Below are 23150 nucleotides of genomic sequence, written 5' to 3'. Positions count from 1 at the left end.
TCCACCTGCTGGTGACCTCAGACTCCCTGATATATGCCCCCAGGAACAGGAAGAAGGGTTTTTACTGTAAATCTGTCTTCTGCAGCCTGGATGTTGTCAGGAAGTAACCTTTAGGAAAAGATTATGGACTTTTAAAAGCTAAACAATTGAATTATTATAAAAAAAACTGCCCCCATGTCAGATTTCTACGAGATTTTTGGTGAATTTGATGAAACCTGGAAGCAAAAGAGCCAAATATGAGGTGTGAAAGCAGCATTTGTGCTGAGCTCAGCATGAACACGCTGACGCAATCCAGTCCTGCCCTAATTAAGAGTGTCAGCGTGGCGTGAGCTCACGGCCTTAAGCCTCTTACAGTAAAGCACCTGCTGCTGAGGCGCCGCCGCAGAGCCGGACAGGACCAGAACCAGGACCAGGACCAGGACAGGACCGGGAAACATGCGTCTTCAGCTGCTGCTGTGATCCACGTGTCCAAGATGCTGGGTGGAGACCTGGTGGCCGTGTGGGAGGTGGCGCTGAGCGACGGCGTGCACAGGATTGAGTTTGCCCACGGCACCACCACAGGGAAACGGGTCGTTCAAATCAACGGGAAGGTGAGGTCCAACCGCTGCCGGGGACTCAGAGTAAAGGTCCAAACCTTAAAAGTGGGGACTTTGGGGACTGTTCCAAGTCCTCGGGGGGGTTTAAGAAGGAGGATTTTATCAGAAAATGTTCAAACCTTTGGTTTGTAATGCAATTTAACTGTTGAATCTCCACATTTTCAGCGCGTCAGGGTGGCTCTGATTGGTCAGAAGATGACTCAAAAACAGAGTAAAAAGAATAAAATAAGTACACTTAAAAGGCTGCAGTAAGAAAGGAATCCTGAGGAAAATCAAATGTCTTTTATGGAGACATATTTTAAGCATTTTTAAAAGTAAAATCAGAATTAATTGTTGATTAATTGTCCTTTAAATGCTTCAGTTAGATTTGAATGTTTTTGTGGTAAAACCTTCTGAAAGTGACTTGTTTTCCAACTAGTTTAATAGAGAAGTTTGTGAACCTTAAATCTGTCTCAGATTTTAGGAAGGTGAGTAACAGGAAGGTCATCTTCAATCAGGGAGTGTAAAACTAAGTGAACCCCTGATCCAGCAGCTTCAGCAGCAGTGAGTGTAAAACTAAGTGAACCCCTGATCCAGCAGCTTCAGCAGCAGAGTGTAAAACTAAGTGAACCCCTGATCCAGCAGCTTCAGCAGTGAGCGTAAAACTAAGTGAACCCCTGATCCAGCAGCTTCAGCAGCAGTGAGTGTAAAACTAAGTGAACCCCTGATCCAGCAGCTTCAGCAGCAGTGAGTGTAAAACTAAGTGAACCCTGATCCAGCAGCTTCAGCAGCAGTGAGTGTAAAACTAAGTGAACCCCTGATCCAGCAGCTTCAGCAGCAGTGGGTGTAAAACTAAGTGAACCCCTGATCCAGCAGCTTCAGCAGCAGTGGGTGTAAAACTAAGTGAACCCCTGATCCAGCAGCTTCAGCAGCAGTGAGAGTAAAACTAAGTGAACCCCTGATCCAGCAGCAGTGGGTGTAAAACTAAGTGAACCCCTGATCCAGCAGCAGTGGGTGTAAAACTAAGTGAACCCCTGTGATCTTCAATCAGGGAAAAAGGAAATTTAGTTCAAAACTGCCCTTTAACACAATATGTGATGAACTGAAGTAAAGCTTCAGTTCCTCCAGTGGCCACCGGGGGCGACGGTGAGAAAAACAGCTGGAGGAACATGTTGTAACTCTTTGTGTTCATTAACAGCAGCTCAGTAACACGATGGGACATAAAGAGCACCTCACAGAGGCAGAGTCTCTCAGAAATAAAGGTGGAGAGAGGTTCGAGAATCAGATTGTAGGTCAAATCCTGTGGGAGGGGGCATTGGTGCCTCTGGAACTGTAAACCTGCACATCTGGAAAGGCTCCAGCTGACAGGTATAAACAGGTTTTAGAGCAACATCTGCCCCCCCTTTGCCACATCCTGCATCTGTTGCAGCAGCACGGCTTCGTAGCAGAGGAGTCCAGCTGTCTAAGTCTAAGCCCCTCGGTGTACTCCTCACGCAGCAGGCGTAGCACTTCCCACATCTGGTCCTGGGGGGGCGCTGTCCTGCAGGTTTTAGCTGCTTCCAAACACCTGATTCAGATTCAGATCCATGCATCATCAGCGGGCCGGTGCAGAATTTAACAGGTGAGTTGAAGCAGCTAAAACCTGCAGGACAGCGGCCCCCCAGGACCTGATGTGGCTATCCCTGAATTCTGCTGACAGCAGAGCAGGTTCCCTGAGTTTAAAAGGGTGCAAAGTGGGGGAATTCTTGGGCTTTCACAGCAAATGTGTGGAACAACCATCAGTTGAGCTTGATCAGGGTACGGTGGACTCGTCCAACCTGAGCTTTGGTTGGTCGTTCAGTCTCAGCAGGAACTGATGCATAAATGGGTCCCGAACATGTTCCCTCAACAGGAAGTGGTCAGGAGAGACTGGATGTTCAAGCTGGTTGGGAAGGAGACCTTCACAGTCGGGGAGGCCAGCACCAAAGCCACCATCAACATCGAGGCCATCAGCGGCTTCGCCTACGAATACTCGCTGGACGTGGACGGGAAGAATCTGCAGAAGTTCACCGCTGACAGGGCCAAGACCACCAAGACCTGGGAGCTGCAGGTGGACGGGGCGGACTGCCGGGTCGTCCTGGGTGAGGCTCTTTATCTGGGTTTGTGTGGTTCTGGAGCTGCAGCTGGAGGCCGTAGAATCAGAGGTGTGACGTCTGACTTCCTGTTTCCCACAGAGAAAGACACCATGGATGTTTGGTGCAACGGGCGGAAGATGGACACAACGGTGAGACTCGTTATGAAACCTTCTGGGTCACGGGGGGCTCCAAGGTCAAAGGTCAAACTACCCTTATGTTACTTCTGGGTCACGGAGGGCTCAAAGGTCAAAGTTCAAACTACCCTTATGTTACTTCTGGGTCACAGGGGGCTCAAAGGTCAAAGTTCAAACTACCCTTATGTTATTTCTGGGTCACGGGGTGCTCAAAGGTCAAAGTTCAAACTACCCTTATGTTACTTCTGGGTCACGGGGGGCTCAAAGGTCAAAGTTCAAACTACCCTTAGGTTACTTCTGGGTCACGGGGGGCTCCAAGGTCAAAGTTCAAACTACCCTTACATTACTTCTGGGTCACGGGGGGCTCCAAGGTCAAAGTTCAAACTACCCTTACGTTACTTCTGGGTCACGGGGGCTCAAAGGTCAAAGTTCAAACTACCCTTATGTTACTTCTGGGTCACGGGGGGGCTCAAAGGTCAAAGTTCAAACTACCCTTATGTTACTTCTGGGTCACGGAGGGCTCAAAGGTCAAAGTTCAAACTACCCTTATGTTACTTCTGGGTCACAGGGGGCTCAAAGGTCAAAGTTCAAACTACCCTTATGTTATTTCTGGGTCACGGGGTGCTCAAAGGTCAAAGTTCAAACTACCCTTATGTTACTTCTGGGTCACGGGGGGCTCAAAGGTCAAAGTTCAAACTACCCTTAGGTTACTTCTGGGTGAGGGGGGGCTCAAAGGTCAAAGTTCAAACTACCCTTATGTTACTTCTGGGTCACGGGGGGCTCCAAGGTCAAAGTTCAAACTACCCTTACGTTACTTCTGGGTCACGGGGGGCTCCAAGGTCAAAGTTCAAACTACCCTTATGTTACTTCTGGGTCACGGGGGGCTCCAAGGTCAAAGTTCAAACTACCCTTACGTTACTTCTGGGTCACGGGGGCTCAAAGGTCAAAGTTCCAACTACCCTTATGTTACTTCTGGGTCACGGGGGGGCTCAAAGGTCAAAGTTCAAACTACGCTTATGTTACTTCTGGGTCACGGAGGGCTCAAAGGTCAAAGTTCAAACTACCCTTATTTTACTTCTGGGTCACAGGGGGCTCAAAGGTCAAAGTTCAAACTACCCTTATGTTACTTCTGGGTCACGGGGGGCTCAAAGTTCAAACTACCCTTATGTTACTTCTGGGTCACGGGGGGCTCAAAGGTCAAAGTTCAAACTACCCTTAGGTTACTTCTGGGTCAGGGGGGGCTCAAAGGTCAAAGTTCAAACTACCCTTATGTTACTTCTGGGTCACGGGGGGCTCAAAGGTCAAAGTTCAAACTACCTTTATGTTACTTCTGGGTCACGGGGGGCTCCAAGGTCAAAGTTCAAACTACCCTTATGTAACTTCTGGGTCAGGGGGGGCTCAAAGGTCAAAGTTCAAACTACCCTTATGTTACTTCTGGGTCATGGGGGGCTCAAAGGTCAAAGTTCAAACTACCCTTATGTTACTTCTGGGTCATGGTGGGGTCAAAGTTCAAACTACCCTTATGTTACTTCTGGGTCACGGGGTGCTCAAAGGTCAAAGTTCAAACTACCCTTATGTTACTTCTGGGTCACGGGGGGCTCCAAGGTCAAAGTTCAAACTACCCTTATGTTACTTCTGGGTCACGGGGGGCTCCAAGGTCAAAGTTCAAACTACCCTTATGTTACTTCTGGGTCACGGGGGCTCCAAGGTCAAAGTTCAAACTACCCTTACGTTACTTCTGGGTCACGGGGGGCTCCAAGGTCAAAGTTCAAACTACCCTTATGTTATTTCTGGGTCACGGGGGGCTCAAAGTTCAAACTACCCTTATGTTACTTCTGGGTCACGGGGGGCTCAAAGGTCAAAGTTCAAACTACCCTTAGGTTACTTCTGGGTCAGGGGGGGCTCAAAGGTCAAAGTTCAAACTACCCTTATGTTACTTCTGGGTCACGGGGGGCTCAAAGTTCAAACTACCCTTATGTTACTTCTGGGTCACGGGGGGCTCCAAGGTCAAAGTTCAAACTACCCTTATGTAACTTCTGGGTCAGGGGGGGCTCAAAGGTCAAAGTTCAAACTACCCTTATGTTACTTCTGGGTCATGGGGGGCTCAAAGGTCAAAGTTCAAACTACCCTTATGTTACTTCTGGGTCATGGTGGGGTCAAAGTTCAAACTACCCTTATGTTACTTCTGGGTCACGGGGTGCTCAAAGGTCAAAGTTCAAACTACCCTTATGTTACTTCTGGGTCACGGGAGGCTCAAAGGTCAAAGTTCAAACTACCCTTACGTTACTTCTGGGTCACGGGGGGCTCCAAGGTCAAAGTTCAAACTACCCTTATGTTACTTCTGGGTCATGGGGGGCTCAAAGGTCAAAGTTCAAACTACCCTTATGTTACTTCTGGGTCACGGGGGGCTCCAAGGTCAAAGTTCAAACTACCCTTATGTAACTTCTGGGTCAGGGGGGGCTCAAAGGTCAAAGTTCAAACTACCCTTATGTTACTTCTGGGTCATGGGGGGCTCAAAGGTCAAAGTTCAAACTACCCTTATGTTACTTCTGGGTCATGGTGGGGTCAAAGTTCAAACTACCCTTATGTTACTTCTGGGTCACGGGGTGCTCAAAGGTCAAAGTTCAAACTACCCTTATGTTACTTCTGGGTCACGGGGGGCTCAAAGGTCAAAGTTCAAACTACCCTTATGTTACTTCTGGGTCACGGGGGGCTCAAAGGTCAAAGTTCAAACTACCCTTAGGTTACTTCTGGGTCAGGGGGGGCTCAAAGGTCAAAGTTCAAACTACCCTTATGTTACTTCTGGGTCACGGGGGGCTCAAAGTTCAAACTACCCTTATGTTACTTCTGGGTCACGGGGGGCTCCAAGGTCAAAGTTCAAACTACCCTTATGTAACTTCTGGGTCAGGGGGGGCTCAAAGGTCAAAGTTCAAACTACCCTTATGTTACTTCTGGGTCATGGGGGGCTCAAAGGTCAAAGTTCAAACTACCCTTATGTTACTTCTGGGTCATGGTGGGGTCAAAGTTCAAACTACCCTTATGTTACTTCTGGGTCACGGGGTGCTCAAAGGTCAAAGTTCAAACTACCCTTATGTTACTTCTGGGTCACGGGAGGCTCAAAGGTCAAAGTTCAAACTACCCTTACGTTACTTCTGGGTCACGGGGGGCTCCAAGGTCAAAGTTCAAACTACCCTTATGTTACTTCTGGGTCATGGGGGGCTCAAAGGTCAAAGTTCAAACTACCCTTATGTTACTTCTGGGTCACGGGGGGCTCAAAGGTCAAAGTTCAAACTACCCTTATGTTACTTCTGGTTCACGGGGGGCTCAAAGGTCAAAGTTCAAACTACCCTTAGGTTACTTCTGGGTCAGGGGGGGCTCAAAGGTCAAAGTTCAAACTACCCTTATGTTACTTCTGGGTCACGGGGGGCTCAAAGTTCAAACTACCCTTATGTTACTTCTGGGTCACGGGGGGCTCCAAGGTCAAAGTTCAAACTACCCTTATGTTACTTCTGGGTCATGGTGGGGTCAAAGTTCAAACTACCCTTATGTTACTTCTGGGTCACGGGGTGCTCAAAGGTCAAAGTTCAAACTACCCTTATGTTACTTCTGGGTCACGGGAGGCTCAAAGGTCAAAGTTCAAACTACCCTTACGTTACTTCTGGGTCACGGGGGGCTCCAAGGTCAAAGTTCAAACTACCCTTATGTTACTTCTGGGTCATGGGGGGCTCCAAGGTCAAAGTTCAAACTACCCTTATGTTACTTCTGGGTCATGGGGGGCTCAAAGGTCAAAGTTCAAACTACCCTTATGTTACTTCTGGGTCACGGGGGGCTCCAAGGTCAAAGTTCAAACTACCCTTATGTAACTTCTGGGTCAGGGGGGGCTCAAAGGTCAAAGTTCAAACTACCCTTATGTTACTTCTGGGTCATGGGGGGCTCAAAGGTCAAAGTTCAAACTACCCTTATGTTACTTCTGGGTCATGGTGGGGTCAAAGTTCAAACTACCCTTATGTTACTTCTGGGTCACGGGGTGCTCAAAGGTCAAAGTTCAAACTACCCTTATGTTACTTCTGGGTCACGGGGGGGCTCAAAGGTCAAAGTTCAAACTACCCTTAGGTTACTTCTGGGTCAGGGGGGGCTCAAAGGTCAAAGTTCAAACTACCCTTATGTTACTTCTGGGTCACGGGGGGCTCAAAGGTCAAAGTTCAAACTACCCTTATGTTACTTTTGGGTCACGGGGGGCTCAAAGTTCAAACTACCCTTATGTTACTTCTGGGTCAGGGGGGGCTCAAAGGTCAAAGTTCAAACTACCCTTATGTTACTTCTGGGTCAGGGGGGGCTCAAAGGTCAAACTACCCTTATGTTACTTCTGGGTCAGGGGGGGCTCAAAGGTCAAAGTTCAAACTACCCTTATGTTACTTCTAGGTCACGGGGTGCTCAAAGGTCAAAGTTCAAACTACCCTTATGTTACTTCTGGGTCACGGGGGGCTCAAAGGTCAAAGTTCAAACTACCCTTATGTTACTTCTGGGTCACGGGGTGCTCAAAGGTCAAAGTTCAAACTACCCTTATGTTACTTCTGGGTCACGGGGTGCTCAAAGGTCAAAGTTCAAACTACCCTTATGTTACTTCTGGGTCACGGGGGGCTCAAAGGTCAAAGTTCAAACTACCCTTATGTTACTTCTGGGTCACAGGGGGCTCAAAGGTCAAAGTTCAAACTACCCTTATGTTACTTCTGGGTCACGGGGGGCTCAAAGGTCAATGAGTTAGTTATGGTTTCCTGTGTGAAAAACTAAGTGAACCCCTGATCCAGCAGCTTCAGCAGCAGTGAGTTACAAACTAAGTGAACCCCTGATCCAGCAGCTTCAGTAGCAGTGAGTTACAAACTAAGTGAACCCCTGATCCAGCAGCTTCAGCAGCAGTGAGTTACAAACTAAGTGAACCCCTGATCCAGCAGCTTCAGTAGCAGTGAGTTACAAACTAAGTGAACCCCTGATCCAGCAGCATCAGCAGCAGTGAGTGAGAAACTAAGTGAACCCCTGATCCAGCAGCTTCAGCAGCAGTGAGTGAAAAACTAAGTGAACCCCTGATCCAGCAGCTTGCAGCAGCAACTTCCTGTGGAAGCAGGAAGGGTTCACTTAGTTTTCACACAATGCCATTATGTGAGGTCATATTTACCTCATTTTAAGACCTTCTAAGCACCAGATTATATTTCTAAATTTTTCCTCTTATGCAAAACCTTTGGCTAAAGTAAGGGTTCACTTACTTTTTTATCATGATTGTACATTGGTTTTACATTGTAAAGTAATAACACTGCTCTTTGATGCAACTGCACGAGTAAACCAGCCAAGTCAAAGGTGCAGAAACTAATTTCCTGGCCTGCTTTCCTTCTCTTTTGGCCATTATTTGCACTCATAGTGAAAAGAAACCCCAGTTTTTAACGGTTTTAACGGCTGAGTGAAGCAGAATATTCCTTTTTTGGCTCATTTCGACCTTTTTCTGAATGATACTTTGATTTAATTCTTGGACCCAACAACCCCAGCAGCCCTGAATCTGGTCGGTTCTGGTCCACAGGGCGAGTTTGCAGACGACGGCACAGAGACGCACTTCGTTGTGGGGGAGCATGACTGCTGCATCAAGGCAGCCAGCAGCGGGAAGAAGAAGAGCGGCATCGTGCACTACTTCGTGCTGGATGGAGAGAAAGTGCCGGGTTCAACACAGTAGGGCCGAACCGGGCCGAACCGGGCCGAGCAGCGCTAACCTCTGAAAGGGACTCAGTGAACGAGGTATTTACATGCAGCGTCCCACAGGAGGCTTCATGATGAAGGACTTTCTGATCGTTTTCTTGGTTTTATGCTCATGTAAAGCAGAAAATAAACACGTGCAGCAGACGTTTTTCTGGTTTTATTTTGAAGGGCTGGAGTAAAACCACGAAATAAAGCTAAGAAATGATCCGCTTTTTGGTGTCAGAGCGAGTCTTTGCGCAGTTCTCACGCAGTAACTTTCTTCTTGAATGCAGCTGCGTTAAGCACGCGGCAGCCGAGAGGAAGAAGACCGGAAATCAGAAGGTTGGATTTCAAAATAAAAGCCCCGACTGGGTCAAAAACATTTTGTAGTTATCGTGCATCAGATGTGATGAAAAATTGGGCTAAATTAGAGCATAAAACAAATGTTGTTGGTCAAAAATGAATAGTTGGGATGAAAAATATACACAAATATGTAGTTTTTAATGTAATTTTAGAACAAATAATAAAGAAAGAGTTTAATCGCCTTTTATCATCCAACAGATAATTAAACCACAGCTGATTTGATTTGAAAAATCTTTTCTTTAGTTTTCTTCTTGATTTCTTTTGGTCAAAACAGGTGAATCAGTTAATCAAGGCTATAATAATCAGCCCAACACATGATAAAAATAATCAATAGGTGCTAAACTGACACAAAGAATGATCTTTCATGCCTAAGAGTGAGCTGATAATTGGATAAATACTGTGGAAATAATTAAAAAATGTCAATCAGTTGAAGCTTTGAGGACTTTTTCTCTGACTGGTAAAAGTATAAAGAATCATAAAGATATTTAGCAAGAAATGTTTGGAAATTTCAGGTCATCGAGGTGTTTTTAGGCGTCTGAATGAGAGATTTTTCATTTCTTTATCAAGTTGTGCTGCAGAATAAAGGATATTTGGTTAGAAATCTGATAGATTAAATTTCTTAGTTACTTTTAACCGTAATGAATAGAGAACAATGAAGGACCAAGACCAGATTAAACCGGTAAAGGTCCACATCAGAACCAATGTTCCCCCCATTTATACCCTTTAAATGTAGAACAAGTTTCCCTCTGGAGCAAAAGTTCTGACCCAGCCTTCATTTCTTTATTTGTCTGCAAGAAAACAGGAAACAGCTGCAGAGATTCACTGAAACATGGGCAATTATGGATATAAATACAGTAAATAAGGCAAAAATAGAGTTTCTCCAACACAGCCTGAACCCTCTGAGACAAGCTTTCTGTCATTTCTTTAAGGAGTCTTCAGGAATAGTTCTCCAGGCTTCTTGAAGGACATCCCAAAGCTCTTCTTTGGATGTGGGCTGCCTTTTGTTCCGTTCTCTGTCAGATGATCCCACACTGCTTCAATAATGTTGAGGTCCGGGCTCTGGGGAGGATTCATCCCTCCATAAGACCTGTTGCCACTGATTTTCAGTCCACTTCTTGTGTCATTTGGCACAGCTCAGCCTTTTCTCCCTGTTTCCCTTCCTTAAGAACGGCTTCTTGACAGCCACCCTTCCATGGAGCCCATTTCTGATGAGGCTTGGGCCTACAGTAGATGGATCAGCTGAAGGTCCAGATGCATCTCTCAGGTCCTGTCAGGTCACAGCTGGATTTTTTCCTCTTTCTTAAGGACATCACTTTCAGATCCTGTTCATCTGCTGGAGATAGTTTTTTAGGCCTGACACTTCTTCTTTTGTCCTCCACTTGTCCAGTTTCCTCAAATGTTTTAAGGACACACTGCACACCATGCTGAGATATGCCAAGTTTTCAGCTAATAGCTCTTTGGGAATCACCTTGTTGCTGCAGAAATCCTATTTTCTGTCTGTCAAACTGTGTTTTCTTTGCTGTTTTTCATAGATGCAGCTAAAGAAATGGGAACAAATGATGTGTCTTTGTGACAAAGTGCCTAAAGATCCAGTTTAAAATGGCTTCTTTGCTAAGTTGTCTGTTCTGTGTCGACACAACACTGGTTCATCCCTTGAGTTAGGAGCCTTTTTTCTGCCTGAATGGTTCAAAGGTCAGAGATAAGTGGCTGAACAAAGAAAAAACACTGAAAATGCTCAGGAACAAGGACTGAAGATGAGGGAAAAAGCAGAAAAACCGTGAAAGAGCTTCAGAAAGCTGCAGAACTGTTGATCAGGACACTTTAAAGGTCAATAACAAAGTGTGGATAATTGGAGGTAAAAACAAAGAAATCAGGGGTGTAATTTACTGTTTTAGATCCTGAGTTTAGTTCTTAAAAAGGGTCAAATTAAGTGGTAGGAAGGGTCTTTAAAAGTAGAGTGTGTTATTTTGAAAGCTGTAACCGGAACTCGCGCTGTAATTGTGTGTAATTTGATCCTCCGGGAGGAAACACATTGACGGTAAAGACGTTCCCGGCTGGGATCCTCTGGCTCCAGCCGACACGGGACGGACTTCACCGCACTGCCAACGGGGAGCGACGAGGCTTGGACGCCGTTTTCTGGGACATACCCATCAGGGACAACACCTGGGTTGATTTCTGTCTCTTTTCGGCTATAGTTGCTGGGGTTTAAACCTGTGCGGAGGAGGTTATTTTGCGGGTTTCGCGCAGCTGGTCCCGGAACGGAGACAAAACAACGCACGGAGGAAAGGACTGGAGCAGGCATCCTAACAACCCACCACCAAGTGTTTACCAGCGGTTACCAGCTGCTTTTTCACTGTACTGTGACAGGCAGCCCCGGTGTCCTCCCCGGGATTTAATCCCCGCCGTCTCTCCTAATGTGAGGCCGACTTTGAGGGCTGGAAAGCGGCGAGTTTTCCCTCTTTCCCCGGTTTGTGGAAGCTACAGCTAGTTAGCTTTAGCCACCTAGCAGCAAGGCCGTTTGTCGTCCTCCTCGCGCGGTCAGTTATGACTGTTAGTGACTGAAAAAGATCATTTTAATCCGAGCAAGTGTCAGTAGTTTAATCTCACACGGGCTGTTGGGATATGGGGAAGCGGTGCTCCGCCTGCCGCACATCTGTCACCGCAGCGGAACTGGGAAGCGGGACACCCCGGGGAGCAGCAGCCTTCCCCGGACAGTAGCAGCCGCCCGGCCGCCACCGCTGGAGGAGCCGCTCGGTGTGAAATTCTCCAGGGATGCAGAGGGGGGACAGCCGTCTTCGCTGGATTATAAAAGTGAACCCGTAGACGAATTAGCTGCAGTCCTGGTCGCATTGTTATGAGGAAGGCGTAAACCGAGCCTGCACCGAACTCCCAGCCGGGCGTCCTCTTCTGTTGGCGGGTCCACGCCGGAGCTGCGGGGATGAACTACCAGCAACATCTGGCCAACTCGGCCGCCATCCGATCCGAGATCCAGAGGTTCGAGTCCGTCCACCCGAACATCTACTCCATCTACGAGCTGCTGGAGCGGGTGGAGGAGCCGCTGCTGCAGAACCAGATCCGGGAGCACGTGATCGCGATTGAAGGTAGGACCGCAGTGTTTACATCCGGCAGAACCGAGCCTCCGCCGCATTTCCAGGCCCGAAATGGGCCGGCACACGCGCGCATTCCTGCTCAAGTGTCGCCTGTCTCCATCTTCTCAATGAGGGGCTTTTTTTACACAGGAAACACGTCCAGAATCCTCTTTTATTCTTTAAAACAGCGACAGAAACCTGCGAATTGCTTCTAAATTCTCCTTTTCACACCGAAGTCCTGCCAGGACTGCAGCTGCAGGGAAAGTTTGGGTGTAAAATGGCACGAAAATGCATGAGAAACATGAAGTCAAACACTGGCCTTCTGTTGCAGCCGAGCTTCATATGTAAGAGATAAAGAGGATTGTTGGTTGCCTCAGCTTATGAACTTAAACTCTCCGTTTCTGACTCTTTCACGTTATTGTCCCAGAGGATCATCGGTGGGTAGAAGATCCAGTCCGTGCACAAAGCTTTATGATGCATGTACATTTGATAAACCCCGGTTTGTGGTTGATTTCTCCTTTTTTTTAGAGGCTAACGTTGAGTTATTTTCAACTTTTTCTGTGTCTGCACAGAGGAAACAGGATCTGGGGCCGATTTTAAGTCCATAAAACTGCTTTTCTCTGTTTTATTGTGGGCGGATTAATAGGACATCGGGCTGTGTTTGATGACCTTTGACCTGTGGGACCCTCAGGGTTCCTAAATGTTCTGCTTTGGGGATCTCTGTTCCTGGTGTGAAGTCGGAGCTGATTCAGCTGCAGTGTCGGTTGTTGCAGGTGTGCAGCGCTGGAATAACGCTGGAAATGATGGATTTATTGCTGGATTTCACTGAGGGAAACCGGGGATCGTTGCTAGCTTTGGTTTGCAGACACTAAAGGTTGAAAGTCAGATGTCTGCTGATTGGTTAATCCAGTGAAGTGAGCACAGAGTGCTGAATTAATCCTGTTAATCCAGATTAAAGCAGCCGAATTCAGACCGGAGAAAAGTGTTTTCTGGGGTGGTGAAGACGAGCTGCTCGGCCTCGCTGTGAACATGGAGGTTTGGTGCGAGTCCTTCGCCTGGAGGACCAGAACCGGAGGTCACGCTGGGCTCATTCTGCCTCGCGACGCTCCAGATAACCTCCATGCTGCCCCGCCCTCCAGCTGTGGCTCTCGGCGCACATCTGGATGCGTTGTGGAGCTTTATGTCGGAGCCTCTCGGCTCCTGAACCGTGCTTCTGTGGCGCGACTCGCCGCCTCATCGGAGGACCTCTTGTTCTCATTAAGCAGGCGAGGCCTGGCCCACTTACTGTGCTCTGACTCACGTGCGCGCTCTCCGGCTCTCATTTGCATGTGAGGTGTGTGAGGACGGATGTCCTGCCAGCAGGTGACACTGACCCACTTTCACCAGTGGGCTGCTGCAGCGGCTGCATGGAAACCGCTGCGTCCATCTGTCCAAAAGCTCCACGGCAGCAGAGCCGCCATGAAGCAGCGACCCGTGGAGATCGAGCTGAAAGACGGCGAGTTAACGCAGAAAAGTCAGCTGTGAAAACACTGAATAAGCTCTGATTCTGGCCAGTTCTCACCTTCAACACAACGTGTGGGACAGAGTCTGAGTCCCAGGTACTGATCAGCCGGTTTCAGGGTGCAAAATCGACTGGTTTCAGGGTGAAAAATCAGCTGGTTTCAGGGTGCAAAATCAGCTGGTTTCGGGTGAAAACTGGGCTGGTTTCGGGGTGAAAACTCAGCTGGTTTCGGGGTGAAAACTGTGCTGGTTTCGGGGTGAAAACTCAGCTGGTTTCGGGGTGAAAACTGGGCTGGTTTCGGGGTGAAAAATCAGCTGGTTTCGGGGTGCAAAATGGGCTGGTTTCGGGGTGAAAACTGGGCTGGTTTCGGGGTGAAAACTGTGCTGGTTTCGGGGTGAAAAATCAGCTGGTTTCGGGGTGCAAAATGGGCTGGTTTCGGGGTGAAAACTGTGCTGGTTTCGGGGTGAAAACTGGGCTGGTTTCAGGGTGAAAAATCAGCTGGTTTCGGGGTGCAAAATGGGCCGGTTTCAGGGTGAAAAATCAGCTGGTTTCGGGGTGCAAAATGGGCTGGTTTCGGGGTGAAAACTGGGCTGGTTTCGGGGTGAAAACTGGGCTGGTTTCGGGGTGAAAACTGTGCTGGTTTCGGGGTGAAAAATCAGCTGGTTTCGGGGTGCAAAATGGGCTGGTTTCGGGGTGAAAACTGGGCTGGTTTCGGGGTGCAAAATGGGCTGGTTTCGGGGTGAAAACTGTGCTGGTTTCGGGGTGAAAAATCAGCTGGTTTCGGGGTGCAAAATGGGCTGGTTTCGGGGTGAAAACTGGGCTGGTTTCGGGGTGAAAACTGGGCTGGTTTCGGGGTGAAAACTGGGCTGGTTTCGGGGTGCAAAATGGGCTGGTTTCGGGGGAAAACTGGGCTGGTTTCGGGGTGCAAAATGGGCTGGTTTCGGGGGAAAACTCTCCTAAAAAGCTCTGGTTTTAACACTGGTTTTAATGATGAGGTTGTGTTTAAAGACCCCCTGAAAAGCTGTGTTGTTGCTTTGCTGAAGGGTTTGGAGCGTTTTCAGCGATGCTTCGTTAAAGCTCTAAATGCACGTTTGGCTCTGAAAAAGCTTTAAACCGGCGTGTTTAACACGTGTTTCTGGTGTGCCACATTTCAGTGGAACAGGCCGTTTCAGCGCTCTGTCTGCCTGCGGTCAGCGAACGCACCACTGACCCACTTGGCCTCGGCGCCGTGTGTTTGCTCACCTTCAGTCCTCTCAGGACTGAGTCCACACATCGCTGCTCTCATGTTTCGGCCTTTGTGATGCAACTGCAGCTGAGATAAAGGCGCAGAGCAGATCCCGCTGGGCTTCCAGGCCGCGGCGTGGATTCTCTCTGTTTCAGGAGGCCGCTTTCAGCTCCTGTCACAGTTTCCCGCCGCCTGTGGGCGGATTTTTCAACAGCAAAACAGGTGAAATGAACTGGAAGAAGGAAAAGGTGTTAAAAGACTTTTAAAAGAAGATTTCAAAAGGCTGCAGCTGAACCCAAAGGGTCATTCAGTCCATTTATAAAGCGCCAAATCCCAACAACGGAACCTCCGGGTTCGTCCAATTCATCCAGAACCAATTCAAACGCCCAGCTCAGGAAACCAGAACCTCTTATTTGCTCTTTATTCACTTAGTTTGAGGAACTGAAACACAGTTAAGATCACATTTGGCCATAATTCTTGGGAAGTTTTTGCATTTCGGAGGCTTAAATGGTCTTTTTATGACGACAAACACAAATAAAAGCAACAAATCAGATGTTGTGCAGCGAGATGAGTCCAGCTTGAAGCTTTGTGACAGGACCAGGTGACGTTTTTCCCTCTAAATGTGGATATTTGGTGCTGTCCACAGAACGATGCCGACCCGTCTGTCCCTGAACGCAGCACGGTGGGCTCTGGCAGGGCTCTTATGTAACGGCGGCTGATTGACGGCTGCTAACGACAGTAATGAGGAGACCAGGGATGCTTTTAAGCCGGGTTTTAGCCGTTACGTAACAGCAGCGCTGCCGGCCTGTCTTGAGAAATTACGCTGAGGTCTCTGCACCTTTTGTCCCCCCCGAAAACCCCGCCTCCTGCCTCTGACTCCACCAGATTAAGGCCAACTGATCTGGTGGACGTCATCTTGCTTCTGTGAAGCGGTTTGTTCTCCTGCAGGCCCTTTTTCATCAGCTCTCATATCCGAGCTGGAGCATGAGTCATCATCAGGCTGAGGAGCAGTGAGCGCGCTCAGTGGAGCTGAAGCTCCCGAACAGCGCTGAGAATCTGCCGTGACCCTCCAACTAACATCTGTTCTGTTGCGTGGATAAAACCGACGCTTCCAGATTCTCTCTCTGAGCCGGCGTGGCTGCTTGCGAGCGCCACGGCGTCCTGGCTTCTCATGGAAGTCATCAGTTACTCTGTGCAGCCTCCACAGCTGACGGGGGAAGTTGTGGGAAGTCGTGTTTCCCCACGTTTGAGCTGACCCTGAAAGCATCGCAGCGAAAAACAGAAAATATCAGTAAAAAACAGAAAATATCAGTAAAAAAAAACTGAAAATATCAGTAAAGAAACAGAAAATATCAGTAAAAAACAGAAAATATCAGTAAAAAAACAGAAAATATCAGTAAAAAACAGAAAATATCAGTAAAAAAACAGAAAATATCAGTAAAAAAACAGAAAATATCAGTAAAGAAACTGAAAATATCAGTAAAGAAACAGAAAATATCAGTAAAGAAACAGAAAATATCAGTAAAAAACTGAAAATATCAGTAAAGAAACTGAAAATATCAGTAAAAAACTGAAAATATCAGTAAAAAAACAGAAAATATCAGTAAAAAACAGAAAATATCAGTAAAAAAACAGAAAATATCAGTAAAAAACTGAAAATATCAGTAAAAAACTGAAAATATCAGTAAAGAAACAGAAAATATCAGTAAAAAACAAAAAATATCAGTAAAGAAACTGAAAATATCAGTAAAGAAACTGAAAATATCAGTAAAAAACTGAAAATATCAGTAAAGAAACAGAAAATATCAGTAAAAAACAGAAAATATCAGTAAAGAAACTGAAAATATCAGTAAAAAAACTGAAAATATCAGTAAAGAAACTGAAAATATCAGTAAAGAAACTGAAAATATCAGTAAAGAAACAGAAAATATCAGTAAAAAAAACCAGAAAATATCAGTAAAAAAAACAGAAAATATCAGTAAAGAAACTGAAAATATCAGTAAAGAAACTGAAAATATCAGTAAAAAAACAGAAAATATCAGTAAAGAAACAGAAAATATCAGTAAAAAACAGAAATTATGGCTCACTGAGTGGCAGCTGGATATTCAGCGCCTTTAAAACCGGGCGACTCGGAGCTGTGGTGCATTCACTGACTCCAGCTTTGGCCACGCCCCCGCTAAAGATCGTGACCTGCAGCCCCTTTATGGAGCTGCTGATGTGTTCAGGAAGAAAACTGACGTCTTTGTAGTCGCCTGCCTGAGCTCAAGCGTCTCCTTTCCATCTTTTCTGCTCCCAGATGTAGTTCAGCAGCAGAAATTCATCCCCTGAGACCTGGTTTCAGACTGAAAACCAGTGGCTGCTCCTCACTGGATGTGATGAGACTCTAAAAATACCTCCTCCTGTCCCTGTATCCGCCTGCGAAGCAGGGGCTTCTGGGTAAAGCCCTGGACACATAACTGCATCTGGATCCACGGCGTTTCACCGTGACCTCGCCGGCCCGTGAAGCTCCTCGCTGCGGCTCCCAGGAAGCAGTTCATGATGTAACAGACGTCTTTTTGTACAATATGAGCTTCAGACGGGACTCGCCGTGATGTTGCTGTGTTTGTTCAGCTTCCTTTCAGGCTCGGGGGGCTGAAATGTTCGATTATCTGTGAGAAAACAGCCGTAGGAGCGCTTCTTCCTCCGTCCTTTCATCACAGCCTCAGAGCTGCAGGCGCCACGCTCGCCATCCTCCTGAGGTGGCGCTGGCTTTCTGTTGCCGTGACACCATGGAGCGTTTTCCATGTTAATCCCTGTTTTTGCTCTGCTCAGGTCGCAGTACACAGGCCACAGTCCCAGAAAGATGACTTTAGAGGTGACACATTGTGTAAAAAGCAGATTTTAGGGCGTCTGAAGCCTCCAGCCAGTGGAAAACTCCCCAGAAACGACCCGTTTGGCAGCGCTGGCCGTCGCTCTCGCCTTTAACCGCGCCTGCAGCCACATTTTGGGGAGTTTTTCCATCACATGGTGTTTATGGATAAATATTCTGACAATAACTGCCTCATGCTGCAGAGCGCGTTCATAAACTGTGAAGTTAGCTTTTAGAAATGCTTCTGGAGGACTGAAGCCTTTCTGATGTTATGTTTGGGATCTGAAACCAATGAAACCTTCTCCTTTATTCACTCGTTTAATTTGCTCTGCAGTTATTGCATCATGGGAGGCCGGCTAACAATGCTAGCAGCTGCTAGCAGCTAGCTTAACTTGTAGTCCAGACAGCGGCCTGAATGCGGTCGGTAACTCACGTTAGCTTTGTGCTTTACCTTCACAGAGAGCTGCTGAACTTTAAATCCGTGGCTAAAAGAGCTGGAAGTGTATCGGTTCGTTGAGCTAACTCTAGCCTAGCTTTGGTTTGTTGGAGGTTGTTCCTCCTGAACTCTCTTCCATTGCACTGAAGATTTCTAAAGGCTCGGCGAGGCTGCAGGTTTCCTCCGGACCGGACTTCCTCTGAAAGACTTTGAGGCGTTTGCTGTTGAGAGGAACTCTGGTGTTACAGCAGCGTAAATCTGCAGGGCTTCCTGCTGTAAATCTGAGGGAATCTCTTCAAAACATCTTCCATCTGAGCCTCTTATTGGCAGCTGGAGCTGCTGGCGATCACAGAAACACGTTGTTTCATTCATGCAGTCAGAGAGGAAATGTAAAAGATGAAAGTTTCAGAAACTAAGGTGTGTTTTCTGTTCCTTAATAAGCTCGACTTTCACAGACCATCTGACTGCTCACTGCTGCACAGACGAGCTGATGTGAGGAGCTGCTTCCACATCACCTTTAAAGCTTTAAAGCTGCTGGAACCAGGCTCCTGACCTCAGCCCCAGTCCAAAATGGGCTCTCTGCTGGTCGACCCATCGTATTTTACTGCTCATTTGGTACTTATTTGCTATCTCTGACAGATTGTGGCAGTTTTAAACTGACAGTAAATCTGTGAGACAACTGGGTAAATAATTAATTTAACTGAAGGATAACGAATGTTTAACCAATTCAGGGGCAGAATTTTGTCTGTAAGCTGAAAGTAGAATTATTATTGCACCACTGGACTGATTATAAGCAGAAATAAGTCAGTTTCTGTCTGTTAGTAGTTACTAGATGTTTCTCAGCACCAAAAATGTCATTAAATGCTTCAGAGTTTAAAGTAAAACATGAAACCAACCAGGCGAGACAATAATGTTCCTATAAATCAGCTTCAACATGCCTTTAACACGTCTTTAGCATGACTTTAGCATGTCTTTAGCATGACTTTAGCATGCCTTTAGCATGTCTTTAGCATGCCTTTAGCATGACTTTAGCCTGTCTTTAGCATGTCTTTTACACGCCTTTAGCATGTCTTTAGCATGTCTTTAACATGCCTTTTACATGTCTTTAGCCTGTCTTTAGCATGTCTTTGACAGGTCTTTAGCATTTCTTTAACATGTCTTTAGCATGTCTTTAACATGTCTTTAACATGCCTTTAGCATGTCTTTAGCATGTATTTGACATGTCTTTGACATGCCTTTAGCATGTCTTTAGCATGCCTTTAGCATGTATTTGACATGTCTTTTACATGCATTTGACATGTCTTTAACATGCCTTTAGCATGTCTTTAGCATGTATTTGACATGTCTTTGACATGCCTTTAGCATGTCTTTAGCATGCCTTTAGCATGTATTTGACATGTCTTTTACATGCATTTGACATGTCTTTAGCATGTCTTTAGCATGTCTTTTACACGTCTTTTACATGCATTTGACATGTCTTTAGCATGTCTTTAGCATGCCTTTAGCATGTCTTTTACATGCCTTTGACATGTCTTTAGCATGTCTTTAACATGTCTTTTACATGTCTTTAGCATGTCTTTAGCATGTATTTGACATGTCTTTAGCATGTCTTTTACATGTCTTTGACATGTCTTTAACATGCCTTTAGCATGTCTTTAGCATATATTTGACATGTCTTTAGCATGTATTTGACATGTCTTTAGCATGTCTTTTACATGTCTTTGACATGTCTTTAACATGCCTTTAGCATGTCTTTAGCATATATTTGACATGTCTTTAGCATGTATTTGACATGTCTTTAGCATGTCTTTGACATGCCTTTAGCATGTCTTTAGCATATATTTGACATGTCTTTAGCATGTATTTGACATGTCTTTAACATGTCTTTTACACATCTTTAGCATGTCTTTGACATGTCTTTAACATGTCTTTAGCATGTCTTTGACATGTCTTTAGCATGTCTTTGACATGTCTTTAACATGTCTTTTACACATCTTTAGCATGTCTTTTACATGTCTTTGACATGTCTTTAGCATGTCTTTAGCATGCCTTTAGCATGTATTTGACATGTCTTTGACATGCCTTTAACATGCCTTTAGCATGTCTTTAGCATGTATTTGACATGTCTTTAGCATGTATTTGACATGTCTTTAGCATGTATTTGACATGTCTTTAGCATGTATTTGACATGTCTTTTACATGTATTTGACATGTCTTTAGCATGTCTTTTACATGTATTTGACATGTCTTTAGCATGTCTTTATGCCACTAGCTCAGAGACAGAGTTGATTTCTGCCCAAACTTTGAGAAAATACTCAGAATGAAGCATTTTCGCTGCTTATAACGGAGGAAATAAGATCAGTTTTAGGCTGAGGAGACAGTGGAGGAGCCGGTTTATCCAGGGTTTGGTTTTAAATGTCAGAAAGAACACGCTGATGTCCACAAACGGCGGTTGTTGGGGATGATCCGCAGCTGTAGGACGTGCTCATCGGCCTCTTTAATGAGGCTGGAAGTGGAGAAGTCACATTAATTAGCTGATAAATGATTAATCTGAGAGCGAGCCGAGCCTGGAGGGGCTGCAGAGCGTCTGCCGCTCGCCTCGCAAACAAAATCACACCCACGACTCGTCCCGCTGCTCCGGAGCGGCGCAGGAAGTGACATCAGCCCCCCGGGAGTCGGAGAGATGGATGGCGGTGTCCCCCCCGCCCCGTCTCCCTCCTGTGTAACACAATCCCTGCATCTAATGAGCTGCTTTGTGGCGAGGCAGGAAGCCAGAGAGCGGCGGCCTATTTTTACACCTGGACCGGGCCGGGCCATTGTTGTGGTGGTGCGGTCGGTGTCTGCCGCTTCCCTTCGTGTGAGGAGCTCGCTGCTCGCTGCTCGCTGCTCGCTGCTCGCTGCTCGCTGCTCGCTGCTCTGGCCTCCTGCAAAGAATTAAAACGTTTTCCTCTGAAGCAGGAACAGATCTGGGCTTATTTTCTGTTTTCTTTACTCATATTTTGTATTTCTCTAATGATATTTTCAGTTTTTACTGATATTTTCTGATTTTTTACTCATATTTTCTGTTTCTTTACTGATAATTTCTGTTTTTTACTGATATTTTCTGTTTTTTACTCATAATTTCTGTTTTTTACTCATAATTTCTGTTTCTTTACTCATATTTTCTGTTTCTTTACTCATATTTTCTGTTTTTTACTAATATTTTCAGTTTTTTACTCATATTTTCTGTTTTTAACTGATATTTTCTGTTTTTAACTGATAATTTCTGTTTTTAACTGATAATTTCTGTTTTTTACTGATATTTTCTGTTTTTAACTGATATTTTCTGTTTCTTTGCTGATATTTTCTGTTTCTTTACTGATATTTTCTGTTTTTTTACTCATATTTTCTGTTTTTTTACTCATATTTTCTGTTTTTTTACTCATATTTTCTGTTTTTACTCATATTTTCTGTTTCTTTACTCATATTTTCTGTTTCTTTACTGATATTTTCTGTTTTCTTACTGATATTTTCTGTTTTTTACTGATATTTTCTGTTTCTTTACTCATATTTTCTGTTTCTTTACTCATATTTTCTGTTTTTTACTCATAATTTCAGTTTTTTACTCATAATTTCTGTTTTTTACTGATATTTTCAGTTTCTTTACTGATATTTTTTGTTTTTTACTGATATTTTCAGTTTTTTACTCATATTTTCTGTTTCTTTACTTATGTTTTCTGTTTCTTTAATGATATTTTCTGTTTTTTACTGATATTTTCTGTTTTTTTACTCATATTTTCTTTTTCTTTACTGATATTTTCTTTTTCTTTACTGATATTTTCTGTTTTTTACTGATATTTTCTGTTTCTTTACTCCTATTTACTGAAATGGCCTATTTGAGCCGCTTATTTGCAGTCTTTTTACGGCGTTGAGTCGCTGCTTCTCCTCCTCGTCCTCCTGCAGGTCGGATCAGGTGTGGCCTGCAGAGAAAAGTGTTGATGAAGCTCCTTCAGCTCACCTTGTTTCCTTGGCACCGGTCAGATCCGGTCAGATCCGGTCAGATCCGGTCTTTGGTTATTCGTGGTCAGCAGATGTCTTATTATTGGTAAAAATTCTGCAGACACACGAACCTGCTGAGTCGTCATGTCTCAGGACGCCACGGCGGTCCCAGGGGGCCATAAACCAGCCGAGGGTTCCGGGGTCACCGCCCCGTTTGTCCTCCCAACAGAAAATAGATCGATGCCGTCGGAGCTCGCCGCCTTTGCACGAGGTCACACTCCGTCTCTCTTGTTTTACACGCCGGCCGCTCCGAGGCTGGATGTAAACCTGACTTCTGTGGTTTGAGGATGAGCAGGAAGTGCAGCTCGCGTTGGATCCTGAAACAGAACCAGCGTGGATCCATACCGATCACATCAGGGCGCCGCTGCAGTATTTAGGACCCGCAGCCTAATCTGTCAGGATGCGATGCGCCGCGGTGCTTTCAGGATCAGCTGCAGCCCGTTTCAGTTTGAGTAAAACTCCTTTATCTGCCGGCTCTTTGGCAGCCGGACCGGACCCGTTTAATGCTGTAATCTGGGGATCAGATCCTTCCAGCTTTCAGGCCGGTCGGGTCAGAACTCGGGCCCAGATGAGCTGAGGCGGTTCTGGATGCTGCAGCTCTGCTCAAAGATCCTCTATGTCTGAAAGATGACTCACTCTGACCTGAAACCACCACCTCAGCTTCTCTTTCCTCCTTATCTCCTCTCCTCGCTCCCTTCTTTCACTCCTCTCCTCCTTTCCTACGATCTGTCCTTTTCTTTTCCTTGTCTCCTTACTTTCTACATCCTTCTTGTTTATCCTCCTTCCTTTCCATCTTTCCTCTCCTCTTCTCTCCTTCCTTTCCTTCTTTCACTCCTCTCCTTCTTTCCTTCAATCCTTCCTCTCTTCTTGTTTATCCTCCTTTCCTTCTTTATCCTCCTTCTGTCCTTCCTTTCCTCCTTTCCTTTCCTTCTTTCCTTCTCTCCTCTCCTTGTGCCCTTCATTTCTCCTCCTTTCCTCCTTTCCTTCCTCTCTTCTTTATCCTTCTCTACTCTCCTCCTTTCCTCCTCTCCTCTCCTCTCCTCTCCTCTCCTCTCCTCTCCTCTCCTCTCCTCTCCTCTCCTCTCCTCTCCTCTCCTCTCCTCTCC

The 23150-nt window shown here is 45.9% G+C and overlaps 2 protein-coding genes across 2 annotated transcripts in view; both read left to right on the top strand.

Annotated features, from left to right (window-relative positions):
* The first annotated feature begins 472 nt into the window (after nucleotides 1-472).
* On the top strand, nucleotides 473-8722 carry faimb (Fas apoptotic inhibitory molecule b). The gene is made up of 4 exons (XM_072379574.1): nucleotides 473-590; nucleotides 2467-2695; nucleotides 2789-2838; nucleotides 8393-8722. The coding sequence occupies exons 1-4, from the start codon at nucleotides 474-476 to the stop codon at nucleotides 8540-8542; spliced, it is 546 nt and encodes a 181-aa protein (XP_072235675.1). The 5' UTR covers nucleotide 473; the 3' UTR covers nucleotides 8543-8722.
* Nucleotides 8723-10937: 2215 nt separating this feature from the next.
* agap1 (ArfGAP with GTPase domain, ankyrin repeat and PH domain 1) overlaps nucleotides 10938-23150 on the top strand; it is a 177775-nt gene continuing 165562 nt past the window's right edge. The window contains exon 1 of the mRNA XM_072379159.1: nucleotides 10938-12008. Within this exon, the coding sequence (XP_072235260.1) occupies nucleotides 11846-12008 (163 nt within the window). The 5' untranslated portion in view covers nucleotides 10938-11845. The remainder of the gene's footprint in view (nucleotides 12009-23150) is intronic.

This window comes from Leuresthes tenuis, unplaced genomic scaffold (genome assembly GCF_036924035.1).
Source record: "Leuresthes tenuis unplaced genomic scaffold, fLeuTen1.0.hap1 SCAF_1, whole genome shotgun sequence".
Taxonomy (NCBI): domain Eukaryota; kingdom Metazoa; phylum Chordata; class Actinopteri; order Atheriniformes; family Atherinopsidae; genus Leuresthes; species Leuresthes tenuis.
Note: the sequence above shows the minus strand (reverse complement) of the source record. Positions and strands in the feature narration are given on the sequence as shown.

What these genes read in the sequence shown, in the direction of transcription:
- faimb (XM_072379574.1), top strand. Translation starts at nt 474, where the DNA reads ATGCTGGGTGGAGACCTGGTGGCCGTGTGGGAGGTGGCGCTGAGCGAC. An exon ending in TCGTTCAAATCAACGGGAAG is followed by an intron (nt 591 to 2,466) that starts GTGAGGTCCAAC and finishes TTCCCTCAACAG; the next exon opens with GAAGTGGTCAGGAGAGACTG. An exon ending in GGCGGAAGATGGACACAACG is followed by an intron (nt 2,839 to 8,392) that starts GTGAGACTCGTT and finishes TCTGGTCCACAG; the next exon opens with GGCGAGTTTGCAGACGACGG.